Source organism: Solanum lycopersicum, chromosome 10, assembly GCF_036512215.1.
Source record: "Solanum lycopersicum chromosome 10, SLM_r2.1".
Taxonomy (NCBI): Eukaryota; Viridiplantae; Streptophyta; class Magnoliopsida; order Solanales; family Solanaceae; genus Solanum; species Solanum lycopersicum.
Window position 1 is genome coordinate 62,230,409 of NC_090809.1, and position 15,082 is coordinate 62,245,490.

At 31.0% G+C, this 15,082-nt stretch overlaps 3 protein-coding genes and 1 long non-coding RNA gene across 9 annotated transcripts; 1 reads left to right on the forward strand and 3 right to left on the reverse strand.

Moving 5' to 3' along the window:
• Positions 1-430: 430 nt before the first annotated feature.
• Positions 431-1,369, reverse strand: LOC101252341 (small ribosomal subunit protein eS17). The gene has a single exon (XM_004249371.5). It carries the CDS (start codon positions 1,056-1,058, stop codon positions 603-605), a length of 456 nt encoding a protein of 151 aa, XP_004249419.1. The 5' UTR covers positions 1,059-1,369; the 3' UTR covers positions 431-602.
• A 2,509-nt stretch (positions 1,370-3,878) lies between these two features.
• Positions 3,879-6,149, reverse strand: LOC101243657 (short chain aldehyde dehydrogenase 1-like). The gene is made up of 3 exons (XM_004249733.5): positions 6,011-6,149; positions 5,182-5,459; positions 3,879-4,616 (listed from the first exon to the last, which is right to left on the reverse strand). The coding sequence occupies exons 1-3, from the start codon at positions 6,049-6,051 to the stop codon at positions 4,078-4,080; spliced, it is 858 nt and encodes a 285-aa protein (XP_004249781.1). The 5' UTR covers positions 6,052-6,149; the 3' UTR covers positions 3,879-4,077.
• Positions 6,150-7,546: 1,397 nt separating this feature from the next.
• LOC101252642 (secoisolariciresinol dehydrogenase-like) lies at positions 7,547-13,865 on the reverse strand. Of its 6 annotated transcripts, none has more exons than XM_010313919.4 (4): positions 13,724-13,865; positions 11,962-12,076; positions 9,227-9,266; positions 7,547-8,538 (listed from the first exon to the last, which is right to left on the reverse strand). In XM_010313919.4, exons 3-4 carry the CDS (start codon positions 9,262-9,264, stop codon positions 7,746-7,748), a joined length of 831 nt encoding a protein of 276 aa, XP_010312221.1. In that variant the 5' UTR covers positions 9,265-9,266; positions 11,962-12,076; positions 13,724-13,865; the 3' UTR covers positions 7,547-7,745. The 6 variants fall into 6 exon arrangements, with proteins under 6 accessions (XP_010312221.1, XP_019066366.1, XP_019066368.1 ...); XM_019210821.3 differs by having other exon boundaries at positions 11,962-12,079; positions 13,724-13,862; XM_019210823.3 differs by lacking the exons at positions 11,962-12,076; positions 13,724-13,865 and adding exons at positions 10,342-10,365; positions 10,541-10,885.
• On the forward strand, positions 10,981-11,816 carry LOC138339019 (uncharacterized). The gene is made up of 2 exons (XR_011211992.1): positions 10,981-11,576; positions 11,655-11,816. It is a non-coding gene; the product is annotated as an uncharacterized lncRNA (long non-coding RNA).
• Positions 13,866-15,082: the final 1,217 nt, after the last annotated feature.

Sequence of the window (15,082 nt, forward strand, 5' to 3'; positions counted from 1 at the left end):
TTGTAATTTTACAAGTGACGTCTGAAGAAGATATCTCAATCAAATAACATTTTTTTTTGTGTTAAAAACATTTCATTTATGAAACAAAACATGAATGCAATAAGAAATAGTGTCGAAATAAAACATGTAGGTTTCAAGAAAAAAGAGTTTTGCATATTTTCGTTAATCATATATAATTATATCCATAGATTTCTCGAAACAAACCATGAATAAAACGCAACAAAACCTTTTTCCTTTCCTTTCACATTTATGAATCGAAGCAATGAGATTCGATTCAATTTTATGATTAAATCAAATATATTCCTTCGTTAGTTTAATAACAAAAACTGACTATCATGGGCTTCATGGTACATAACTTGCCATTTTAGAGATTTTATTTTCGATAAACCTCGTAAACAGAAACACACGTAGTTTAAGAAAAAACAAAAGCTTGGTAAAAATGCAATATTCAATTCATAGAGAGAAATGCACATTACTCAGAGATTCAAAAATACTAAATTAGTTCACAAAATCCCAAATTTAAACAATAATCAGATAAAATCAAGTCTACAATTCAGCAAAAATAACTTCTCATAACCAAAAAAAAAACGAACAAACCGATCTCAGTAACCACCACGACCTCCACGTCCGCCGCCGAACCCACCACGACCACCGCCAAATCCACCAACAGGTCCAGCAATAGCCACCGTCTGCTCTTCTTTGAGTACAACACCAGGTAATTCGCTCATACCCATTGAAGCAAGCAAGTCAATAGTTTCCTTATCAACTTCAATCCTCTCAGTATTAATAGCAGATTCATCAGGAACGAAGTCCATACGGCGTTCTCTCTCTTCCTCTTGTAGCTTAAGAGAAATGCCTCTAACCGGACCTTTTTGGATTCGCTTCATCAGATGAGTAGAGAATCCAGCGATCTTGTTGCGGAGACGCTTCGATGGGATGATAGCAACTTCTTCGAGAATCTTCTTGTTTGTGTGGAAATCTAAAGTCATTTTTGAGTAGTAACGCTCAATCACTTGACGTGAAGATTTCTTCACTGTTTTTGTACGGACACGACCCATTGCTACTTACCGGGACGGCGGCGAAGGGGCGGGGGGTTCGAGCTCTGTAGGGAGGAAGAAGGAGGAGAATTAGGGCTAATTGGTTACTCTAGGGTTTTAAAAGATTGAGAATTTGGAGGAGAAAATGACAAAAATGGTTCCTCAAGTTTGTGGTAGGTTCAAAGTAGTCCTTGAATATATTTTTGAATAGTTTTGGTTGTTTACGTTTGTTAAAATTGAACACTATTGATCCTTTGATACGTAAATTTATATTTAAAGGTGTAGTTGAGTATTAAAATTGCTCACTTTTAATAAAGTTACAAGGATTATAGTAACTCAAATATAAAGTATCACATTTTCATTTTATAATTACACTTTAAGTAATAATTAAACTTTGAAAAAATAGTATGATTAATCGACCTAATTTTTACCTTTTTAGACCTAATTGTCACTGTATGTTGTTTTTTTTCGACTTATTCTAAATAGGAGAAAGGGGTATTACAATTTTTAAGCGAAGTGAATTCAATTGTATCTCCTTTATTTCGCTTAGCTTTTTCCTATTGAGGTAGTGATGTTTATGCATGTATATATATGACAATAATAATTGAAAACCCTCTCCTTTTCGATCTTTTTATTTTCACACGTCTATAAAGTACGTATCATAAATACTTCGTATTTATTATCATGTCTTTGGGAATGTATTAAAACTATAAAACTGTCCATTTCAAAAAATAATAAAGACCAAAACTAGCTTATATATACATTGAATAAAAGATGTAAAATTCACAGGAACTCAAATATTAGTTAAGCCCCATAGTTGAAGAACTTTGTGTATATCTTCAGTACAAACACTCAACTTAAAAAGGTAAATATGTAACATTTCCAATACGAATTATTCAATTTAAAAAGAAATTATTGTTGTTCTCGTTTAAAATAGTTGATCCAAAATAATTATTATTATAGAAAATCATGATATAATGAATTTTTTTTTCTCATTTTACTTAGTATTAACTGTGTTTAAGAAAAATAAACATTGAGTAAACATAGAAAACTAAAATATGAAAAATACAAACACACAATATTATGATTGTTTAGATCAGCTTAACCTTGCTCTTTTATCAAACATTTACTAGTATAAATAATATTTACGTGATCAAATCACTTGAATAATTCGAAATTAGTTACCTGAAAACACTTCAATAAAATGTTACAATAATCAACATACTGATCAAAATTCATTTCCCATATGAAAAAAAATATAATTCAAAAAAAGACTTTATTTATGAAACATCTCATCCCTTTTAATGAAATGTAATTTGTTCTCAGATAATCCTATTTTTATTTTCAGTATAAATATATATGCTTTTTTTAAAAAAATATTCGATGCGATTAAATTTTTATCATACCGATAGTAGGGTTGAGTGTACTTCATAGATAAATAAGACGATTAATGCATGAGTGGGCAGAATCTCAAGCATCATCAATATCACATGCTCTTATTAAATATTGGTGCCTACTACCGACACTAAGAAATAAAACATAACATACTTATATTTTACGGAGATTTAATATTTTTAAAAATATTTTCATTAATATTATCCAATAAGATATAAGTGAAAATTCGATTATGAAAGAATATTATTACATACAAGATTTAATTTAAAGAGATTTTACTCATTTAACCATGAAAAAAATAAAGTGCCAAGGGAAGAGTGTTTTCATTTTTTCTTCTGTTTAAATAATATGATCAGAACTCCTTTTATCTTTTTGTCTATCGATCAGATCATCGTCGAGTAAAAAATATTTTATAAAAGGGAAAATTGTCTAAAATATATTCAAATTTTGATCAAAATTATTATAATGATATTAAATTTTGGAAAGAACCTTTTACGGGTATATATGTGTCCACGTGAACATTAATATTGCGTAATTATAAATATTAATGTATCCATTTGGACACATATATACCCCTTAAAATACACTATCAATAATGCATGTGGAGTAAAAGATCCTCCATAAAATATGATATTATAACAAAATATTCGACCAAAATTGAAATATTTTTGAGATCCTATTCATTTCATAAAAATCCAAACTAAATCATAGGACCCCATAAAATTGAATAGGAGTATCTTACTATAAATTCAATTATAGTATAAATATTACGTTAAACACATTAATAAGCATTGTGTATGCATAATGCATGCAAATAGGGACGTTAACATATATTTGTTTTTGAAGCATTTCTTTTCTTTACATCAAAAACTCTTAAAAGAAATGTGAATAAAACTAAATCATTTAAATCAGTTCTTTTTTGAATAAATATAATAAATCTATTATTTAATAAATAAAATCATTTCGACTCAATGAAATTAATGGCCCGTTAATATTTACCCCTTCAATCCTCCATGCTATAGATGAGGCACATTTATTATTTATACTTGTATAACACCTCATCAAATAGAGGATATTAATGCCAATTCCGCAATTTGCATGATCTTATAATATTGTAGTTATTACATATATGGCTCACAATTTTCTCTGGATATATCAATATATATTGTCCGGCTTTTCAACATTTTAAATTTGAATAATACTATGTAATAAATTTTTGATGTCTTAAATTCAACCAAATTCCATCTTTGATTTGACTAGATCAAGATAAACTATATAAAAAAAAAAAAGTTGTTGAGTACTTAAAAGCATATATAACTGTCCAATTTAATACAGTCAACAAAACGAAAAATGGTCTTTTCGCTAGTGATTAACAATTTCTTTTAATGTTAACAATGTATATTATACTAAGATAAAAATCATTTTGATTTATATATACATGAAAAATTAGTTAAATAAATTAAAACAGTACTATATTTCATCAAATATATATATAACATACAAATGTCATCGATATTCGTAATTCATAACAATCTTCTTTTAAACATAGGAAATAAAAATAGAAAAACTCCTTTACTACGTGCCTCTTACGCCATGCAACTTTTAAATTAAAATAATTGAACCTCAAAACAAATACGAAGAGAACTTACTTCGAAAATAATACACTTTGAATTGTTTTTATGTAACTCATATTAGTAGTACTATAACCTCCATCAATCACTAGGTTAACTCCGCTTACAAACTTAGACTCATCACTTGCCAAATACAACGCCGCCTCCGCCACATCCTCTGCCGTCGGAGCCACCCCTTTTAAATTCGCCGACGAGCAAATTATTCCGTCCACGACGCTCTTATCGACACCCATCGCCTTCACTAACATCGGTGTCGCCACCGCGCACGGCGAGACGCAGTTCACTCTTATCCCGTGTTGCCCTAATTCGGCACATAAATTCTTCATGAGTCCCACCACCGCGTGTTTCGAGGCGGTGTATGAATGCGGTGATTCACCCGAGGAAACGGAGGCCAAACTAGACGTAAAAAGAATGACACCTTTCTTTTCTGGGATCATGACCCGGGCAGCATATTTCGCACCGAGAAATGATCCGTACACGTTAACGTCAAATACCTTTTTGAAATTCTCGTTATCTGCGTCAATTATGTTGAAATCGAGATTCCCCGGAATTCCTATATTTAAGAATGACAAAATTAAATTAGCTCATAAAAATATAAGTCGATCTAAATTTAAACTTGTGATGGTCAATTTATCAAGTGAATATTTCCTTTTTAGGCCATTATTTTGAGTTGTCTTTATTTAAAAAAGTGTGCAAATATAACACTTTAGAAAATTAATATTCTAAGTAATGGTTCAAATGTATGTTGATATGTTTCTCTTGCTAATAATATATGGTCTAACATTTGAATAACTAACAAATTTCTAGATTTAACAATTTCTGATTTATTCGAAAAATCTTTAGATCGTAATCTAAAATTTCATAAGTTATAAAAAAAGAAGAAGTTATTTATAAAACAACCATCCAAAAAAGGATAACTAGTGAAAATTTCTCCATTTTGACTAAGAGTATTAATTTTGGTATGAATTAGACGGATTGGATTATGACTCATTGTTTAGCTTATTTTTTCTGTTCATTCAACTCAAGAAACCTTTAGAGGTCATTGTCTATGTATTAATTACATATAGCTTAATTTAACCTATATAAAATCAATTAAACCGCTCATTTAACATTCCTACCTGCGTTGTTGAACATGATATCGAGTTTTCCATACTTGGAAATTGTTGCGTCGATAAGGTTTTCGACGTCGGAGACCTTTGTTACATCACAATGTATGTATGTAAAATCATTGTTTTTATTTTTAGGACAATTGAGGAGATCATTGCAAAGAGATTGTCCAATTTCATCTTGAACATCAGCTATTACAACTTTTGCACCATTTTGTAAGAAAAGTCTTACTGTACTTTCTCCAAATCCACTAGCTCCTCCTGTTACAATAGCTACTTTCCCTTCTAATCTGCATTTCCGAATTCAGAATTTGAAATTTATAAAAAAAAAAAATTTAACAATCTCAAGTCAATATATGATAATAATTGAGTTTACAGTAAAATATACTGAATTTTCACCAACTCGTATTTCATACTTGTGCATTCGCCATTGATATTTTATAACAACTTAAATTTTTAAATGAGATAATACATAAATTATTAATATGACATCAAAATGAATGAGAGTAGATCTAACACATTGTACGTAGATGAGTTCAATTAAATTCATAACTTTTAACACATATAGACCTAAATTTATATGTGTAAACCTCATAGAAATTGTTGCAAATATTGAACTATGAAGATATAAATGACATAATTAAGTAAAAAAATTGTATGGGTGATAAGTACTACTTCATTTTTAATCAGAGATTTCGGGTTCGAATCCCCTGATAAGGAGTAAGGAGTTATGTTTGTTAGGAAGCGCTTTAGCCTGACTTCTAATACAAATTTAGTCGGACTCTAACATGAGTATCGGATATCACGAAAAACAAAAAATAAATAAAAGTAAGGTTATTACCTTCTGCTTGTGTGAGCTATAGGAGAGGAATAGCCATTCATTTTTAACAATTTTTCTTGGAAATAAGAGAGGAAGTTCTAAGCCAATGAGATTTTATTGTAAAAAGAAACAAAGAAGCATTTTATAGAGAGAAGATGAGGTACCCTTTTAATGCTATAGTATTTTATTATATAGTTATATTAAATCAGTTTGACTCTAAAGTTATATGGGGTACACATGCTTTGTTGCTATTATAAGTTGTGGTAGTAATTGATTTAATTTGTACGATTTGGTGATGTTTAATTAAGTATTAATTTTAAGGATAAAATGATAAATACAAATAATCATATTTAGTTTAGATCATAAAAGAATTATTTGATTAATAAGTCGAAATCAGTTTATTATGAGAAATAATTTTATAACTTAAGCCTGTAAAAATAAAGAGAAATTTTGAACATGTCATAAATTCTTGAATATTGTCGTTTTCAAAGACAAGGTGATCAAGAGACTATATTACTCAAGATTAAATATACATCACAAAAAAGTTCAAACCACTTATGATCTTGCCAATTAAATACTAACACGAAGAAGGTCTAAATAATTAAGTGCTTGAGAAATATGTTATTAACGACTCTCGAATTATTAGAAAAAAATTCAAACAAAGAAGAAAGGAAGGAAATATATGGAATTATATTTACATTCTTAACAAATAAAATCACTTTATTTTTATTCATTTTATGATTACAATTTAATCTCTATATTTTCAATTTTTATAAAAAAAATACTTTAAAAAAAATAAAAAATTATAAAGCTTATAAAAATTTTAGATTTTGAATTGGCCTCAGGTGGAGATCAGATTGAGTTGGCAACAATTATTGGTCATGAAGTAAATGCTTGAGCTAAATGTAAAACATTATATTAAAAAAATATAAATTAAAGCAAAAGGAAGCAGATCCAACTACTACCAAATTGGGGCACAATTATCTTGGAGTAGTAATAAATAAGTAAATTGCAATTTGCCATGTGCTGCTTGAAGGCTAGTCTCTATATTACAGCTCTTTATCCATCATGGCATTAATATTTTACATTAACGACAAAATGATCTTTTATTATCAGTGGCATAATTTAAATATAAAAAATAATCATATAAAGATTTTCTGGTTATTATTTATTAATTTTTCATGAAAAGAATCACGCAAGTAAAAACATGTTAAGGTTATTTGTGTTACTCGTAGTAATGACTATCATATTGACTTTTTCATATTTTCTTATGAACGACATTGTAGATCTCCAAAAATGAATAGTCAAAACCGACAAGCACAAGCTCTTGTGCTGGATGTATTTGGAATTTGTTGTATAATGTCCAAGTAAAAATCATAATCACTTGGTTTAAATTTACGAAACACGCTTTCTTGTTTAGTTTGTCATAGAAAGAAACTCATCTTTTTATATTTAAAAATAATGTATCTTAGATGCAATATAAAAACTGCATATTTTACCAATATAACGAAAGACATCTTATTAGCGTGCGTTCTGTAAAAGGTAACAATGGATATCTTTAATTCTAAAATCATAACTTAGTATTTCCATAATAACATAAGTGTATCAGAAACAACCTCTCTATCCCATAAAGGTAGGAGCAAGGTGAATGTACACAGTACATCACACTCTCCCCAAACTCAACTTGCGGGATTAAACGAAGGTGGTTGTTGTTGTTATACTTGTTTATAAAAAGAATTGAATGAAATCCCATATATCAAGATTCTGGATACTTGAACATGCCTAGTCCTGGATTAGACACAGTGAATCCCCCATCAATGAATAGATTGTGCCCACTGATATACTGGGCATCATCACTTGCTAAGAACAATGCTGCTTTTGCAACATCATCCACCTTCAGAGTAGCACCTTTAAGGTTCCCAATCGTGCTCATCGCGTTCTCAAGCTCTTCATTTTCAAGTCCAATGATCTTTGTCGCCATTGGCGTGACCATCGCGTATGGTGACAAGCAATTCACACGTATACCGAATTGTCCTAGTTCCACCGCTAGGTTCTTGGTAAGACCCAACACGGCGTGTTTGGAGCTGCAGTAAGCATGTGATGCTGCAGCTCCAACCTTGGAGCTTACACTAGCGGTGGATATGATGCAGCCGCTACGTGTCGGGACCATGACTCGAGCGGCATGCTTCATGCTCAAGAAAACTCCTGTTATATTGATGCTAAGGACTCGTTCAAAATCTGCTTTTGTATTGTCGATGATTCTTGGCTTGGTCTCGTCGCATATGCCAGCATTGCAGATCATGATGTCGAGTTTTCCAAATGTGGCGATGGTTCTGTCGACAGCTTCTTGGACGTAGTCTTCGTTTGTGACGTCACAGTGGATGTAAATGGAGTTGGATGAGCCGCCAAGGGCGTTGATGACCGAGTTGCCGAGTTCATCTTGGACATCAGCAATGACCACTTTGGCTCCATGTTCAAAGAAGAGCTTTGCAATTGCTTCACCGATACCACTAGCTCCTCCGGTTACAATTGCTACTTTCCCCTCTAGCCTTCATATACAAAAAATGGAAGTTATAGAGATCTCAATTTCATTGCATTTTTTGCTTTAGAAAGAAAATCTGATCTCCAATCGAATTTTCTCCTCGTTTTTTAAAGACAGAATGACAAGTTAAAATTTTGAGGTGAAACATCTAACTTCCTATTATAAAAACAACATACCCAATGTAATCCCACAAGTAGGGTATCGGGAGGGTATATATATACAGACCTCACCCCAACCTTTGTGGGGTAGAGAGATTGTTTCTAATAGACCCTCGGACTCAAAACAAGAGAAGTTATATGGAGAAGAGAAGCAAGAAAAAGACAGCAAAATAGAGTAACTGATAGCCAAAAAAACACATTGAAGAGCAACTGATAGCCAAAATAACACATTGAAGAATAAGAAACTACGTGGTTATACAGTATATGATAGTCAAAGAATATATGATCTAACTTCCTATAATATAAAGTATTTAGTATTAATATTTGACAAGTCTATTTATAATTTGGATGAGAGCAAGATCTTATGCGCTTTACTTGAAACTGCTTATAGCATTTTTCAGCAGAATATGCTATGGCAACAAGAGATATTGATCTCAATGGATCTTTTCGAAAGATAAAACAAAGAATTATATGAACTAAAGAAAATCAAATTTCATCCTTACTTATTATATCGAGAGAAGGCTTTGTGATACATACCTTTTGCCGATTGTTGAAAGGAATGAAGCAGAAGCCATAGCTGGGAAAAAAACACAAAAAACTTGATTTAGGAGGAGAAATGTGAAAAAATGCCCTCTACATTGAAGAAGCAAATAATGATATATACAAGGAGACTATACAGAACTGTCTTTTTTGCTGAGCATTTTAGACGGCCTACACTGATAGAATATACTGCATAGTGAAAGTGCAGACAAAATTTGGAATGAGAAAATATGTGTCTTTATCTCTATTGGAATCCATGAATTAATGATGCGAAAAAAGCTATTTTCATTTCTTTCCTGGTATATATCATTTCAAATTACTTATTGACAATGATGTTTCAACTCCATTTATCTGCATTTTCCTTTTTGCCCTTTCTTTCTTTAACTTCTGTGAAATGTTAATGAGGTCGGCATAATATCCTGTTTCTTTCTTGGCAAGATCGAAATTACCTTAATTCTTAGTTCGATTCAAAAATCTGCAACAAACACAGTGAAGATACTGGAAATAACAAAATATACACATATAAGGTGCATAAACAAAAGTAAGGAAGAAATGCTTTTGGTTTCTTAGAGTTTCTTTATACCGAGGGTCTATCGGAAATAGTCCTGTGTAACTATACTGGGTATGTCTGTTGTTTTGGTGTCTTAGAGCAAACATTGAGAGTGTTCAGGTAAGCGTATAAACACTTTTTGACTTATCTACGCGTTTGATAGACTGAAGCTATTTAAGAAAGTTTTAGGTCCTTAATCAATACTAATAAATAAAACAAGTTTGAGATTCGAACACACAAGCACTACCTCATTCCAAGTGCTAAAACCACTATGCTACAACAGTTTGTTGTATTAAGGGTGTCCGAAATATATTATCTAAATCATTTTGTGCATCATTTTACTTGTATATATGATATTTTTTCCGACGAAGAATTGGGCACCCTAACATGAGTGCAGCTACGCTCCTGGGACCCACAATAGTAAGCAAAATATCATCTAAGTTATATACATCAACACTATCAGGCTGACGGTGTATAAAATTTAAACTCAATAAAATATTGTCAAAACTAATCACCCTTTAAAGTAAAGGTGAAGAGAAGATGTTAGACACCTATAAATTACCTTTCTTCCAATATTAACAACAAACTTCTCAAAACCATAGTGAATTTTAGAATCAGCATAAAGTCAAAGCAGCATCAACAACAAAAATAGGAAAATAAGAAGAGAGTCAGTTCCAACTTGTATAGTTCAAATTCAAACTCAACTAACCAAGAATGATTAAATAATGAAAAATATATTACAAGCAACATATAAATTTTACCTAACTGAAAATAGTGGAGAACTGAATACTAAATTAACTTTGAGGTCTATCCTGCAGAGGTACTCAAATTGGACCAATGATCGATTTCACAATACATTAAGTCATCTATATTATTCAACCAAACACCGAAGATGAAATCAGGACTTAAAAAGAAGAAAAATATTACTTGCTATAACTGACCTATGCCTATTGGTTAGGTAGAAGTTAGGTTAATACACTGATTAGTCAATAGCAAGAATCACATTGTATTGCAAACTGTATAAATTTATTTGTGTAATAAACTAACAAGTTGATAGCAATAATGAAGCTACTCTAACATAATCTATATACTCTCTTCAGGAGATGAAACTGACTCTAATTCCCTAATGCCCCATTGAAAAATTATTCAATTCAAAATATAAACAAGTGAGGTATTTCAAAATCTTAGTAAGGCTTCTAAATCTTATATGGCTGCCACCCCCCCCCCACCCCACCCCCCCATACACACACGTTTAATATGAAGAGTCTAAACAAGTCGAGTATTTAAATACCTTTTTAACCCTTTTGAAATGCTTTTATATAAGTGGATGTAAAATGTTGTACAACTCAATTCCCATACACATATTATACGAAACATCTCAGCATTGAATAACTCTGTGCTTTCATGCCTTTCAGGCCCTGTAAAATTGAGGTTCACCCCCCTAAAATACAAAGGACACACTGGCTGTTAGTAGAATTACCCCTTTCTTTTGGCAGGGAAACTATGGTAGCATGTTTTTCCGCCACCAGAAATGCTCCACACAAATGGCAGTCAGACGTGGACTTTGGTTAAGCTCCACGTGACAACATATCTGTCATTTGTTTGCTTCAATCTAAACCTTCTTAAACTTTTTGTGTTGTAGTAAATGAATACCTCTGCATTGACCGACATATTTGAATCAAAGCATAATTCCTTCAAATTACTAGATCGGGACTTGGTGAAGAGTAGCAAAACAAGCATAATTCATTTCTTGATTGCTCATCCTCCATCTCTCTTCTCAGAATTCTTCTAATAAAGGTACGCTACATTTATACATTTGCTAATCAGAGAAAAAAGCAAGTTCGTAAATTTTTCTTTCTGTTTTATTTTTTGCAGATTTTTATGTTTTTTGTTTCAGATTTAGCTCATTTTCATGGATTTGGGGAGTCCCAAAGCCTGTAGGTCATATTATGCACTTCTGTTTTGTTGCTTCGCAACTAATTTTTTCAATTTATGTCTTAGACAAGTTCATTATAATTCACGAATATCTTCGTACTGTATCTGCTTCAACTAAGACTCATTCTGATTTATATATATATATATATATATATATATATGGAAGTCTCAAATGTATATGCACTAGAGATGACAAAAAAAAAGATTCTCTTAGATACTTCAGCACAGACTAAATTCATAAATTTACCTTTCAAGGCTGGCACTGAATAGGCTAGTTGTTGGCTTTGGTGCCAGGGCCACCATAAGTAGTGTTACGTAGCACAAAACCGAGACCATTTGTTCATGAACATTGAAGTTACAACCTACTGAAATGAAAATTCACCGAGTTATAGTATTGGCATTAACATCAATATCGAAATTGCTCATATTGTCAAGATAAAATATCCTGTTGCTGAGGCATATGGAGGCCCAGCTACCTACTCACCTAAACTTGTTAACAAATTTACTTTTAGTAGGTAAAATCTTAGCATCATGGTGGAATATAATAAGATTGTAATTGGTCCTGACTATTTGATGCACGATTTTGCAAAACACATCCGTTTTGATGCACAATTAGACATTGTCAGGAAGTCGCACAAAGATATCTTATCAAATTTTTATAACACATCCGTTTCTCTGATACGTGTGAGTCACTAAGATACAAAACTAGTAAGATATGGCATTCAAGGGAGACCCCAAAAGCATCTTAGCATCACATCCAGCTTGCTAATCGAGGGGGAGGCAGCGTAGTAACTCATCAAGAACTTCAAAGCTTAAATGAAAAAAAATGCCAGTAAGGTAAGCAAATGGAATACTCATCGCTAGCTTCCCCGGGTAGGAAATGGAGAACTAATAGCCAGCTTCCCCGGGTTGCACAAGCAACAATATGGTGTTTATGAAGGAGACATCCCAAGGAAACTCTCGTTTTCGTCATTTCAACCATCTTAATCAATTTCATGAAGTAGTACACTTACATCTGCAACCAACCAAATACTTCTTTTCTATTATTTAATTTACTTATATAATCTTAATTTTTCCAGAAACAGCATCTCTACTTCCACGAGATAGGGGTAACGTCTACGTACACTCTACTTCCCCAGACCCCACTTGTGGGATTATACTGAGTATGTTGTTGTTGTTGTATCTGATTTTAGTGTTTTATTCTTTTGCTTCTCTGTTAATTGACTGGCTAAATGATTTGCAGCAACTGGCAAGAACTTGGGATAAAATTCCTCCTAACAGCAACATGTTCTCTTTCTTTTTATATTTATTTATTTGGATTCTCCCACATTATCTATAAGAACAATTATTACAACAATAAGCCTTACTACTTTTTTTTTAAATAACTTCCAATAATTACTAGATACTTTTTTAAAAACTCTACTCTCACTCCCCCAACAAAGAAATAGAAGAAGAAAAAAACTTTAAAAACTGCATTTGCATAAAAAAGCAAAGTTGATTCCTTTTCTACGAATAGAAAAGCTCCCTTTTAGCCATAGATTTTTGAAGTTGAAATTCAAAAAATTGAGTCTCTGAAGATGTAACCAACAACAACATACCCAACGTAGTCCCACAAAGTAGGGTATGAGAGGTTAGAGTGTACAAAGACCGTATCTGAGAGGTAGAGAGGCTATTTTCCATGGACCATCATCTCTAGTTTTTGAAGTTGTAGTAGAAAATTCATTTTTACTTAGAAAAATTTGAACTTTTTGTGAGCGGAGGTCCAAAAACTGGTATGAACTTGAAAATATTTGAAGATAAAATTTCATGGCTAACTGGATATTTGAAGATAAATTTTCGAAAACTTCTACCAAAATCTGTGGCTAAATGCTAGCTTAAAGTATGAAGTGAACCAGAAAAACAACATGAAAATGCAATAAACGGGAAAATGGAAACAAAAATATTCAAAGATAAAGTGTAAAATGCACAAATTCAACAAACTGTATAACGAAGAAAAAATGAATTCTTACCCATTCGGGCTTTACTGTAATCATTTCGGGCCCTTGAACGGGCTTGACGAGGCCCAATGTTGCGCTTAGATAAGAAGGCGGCGCCGGCGCCGGCGCCGGCGTTAAGAGTAGCGCGGCGAGTGTGAATTTGAGCCGATACAGTGTTATGGGAAAGTTTAAAATAGTCTCTTAAGTATATTTTTGAGCATTTTGACCCCTTAAGTTTGTCAAAGTTGAGCACTTCTTGTTTTTCTGTTTTTATCAACAATTTAACAAAAACTGTAAAACTAAAGATTTACTTAAAAACATTAGAAAAATCTAATCAAATTTTAAAAAATCATAACATGAAAAGCAATATCAAACAACAGAATATATATATATATATATAGACTAAAATAAGTAGGAGTTGCACCTCAAATAATTTACATCAAATATAAAAAATATATCAAAATAGAAAAAATGATCAAAATTCAAATATCTGACCCTAATTTATTTGTATAGGCATAATTATTATTATTTTATTGTATTTACATATTATTTATATATATATATATATTATATATAAAGATAAGCATAATAAAGAAGTATCAACATAATTTTTAGATTATTTAATTTTCGTTTTTCTTTGGTATTCCATGAATAAGGGATTGAAAGAGGTTTGATATTGTAAAATATAGTTTTTTTTTAGAATGCTAATATGAAATACTTAAAGCATTGTATTGTCTTTTAGTACAACACATTAATTAATTTGGTTCAATTTTGAGGCATTAGGATAATAAATACAAAGATTAACAAAGACTATTAAATTTTTATTGAATTAGATAATTGTCATTATATCTAAAAGTATTATTATGAAAAAATTACATAAATTAGTACATTTTAATAAATAATTACTGATTTTAGCAATACTTTTTATTTATTACCATTTATAACAATGTTATGTCAAATCTACAATATGAATTAAAAGTGAATTATGTATGCAATATATATGAATTATAATTGTTTTTTGAAATATATTATGTTTGTTTGGTAAAAATTTGACATATTGTATTACAAGTGTATTAAAATGTGCGATAAATGTATTATCCATTATTAAAATTTGTATTATATATGAATAATAAATTGTTATTTGTAATATGTATTAAACTTGTATTAAAAATGAATTAAAAGTGATCAAGTGAAAAAAAGATATTATTGCTATAAATGGTAAATATTTTTTTATTTTAGTATATTTATATAAGTTTCCCAAGTATTATTGCCAAGCTTTAGGACCTTTACAAAAAATCGTAATCGCCGCTAAAAATACATATATATAACCATAATTAAATTATTGTTATTAATTACTATTGACAAAAATTATTTTTAACATATTTATAATAT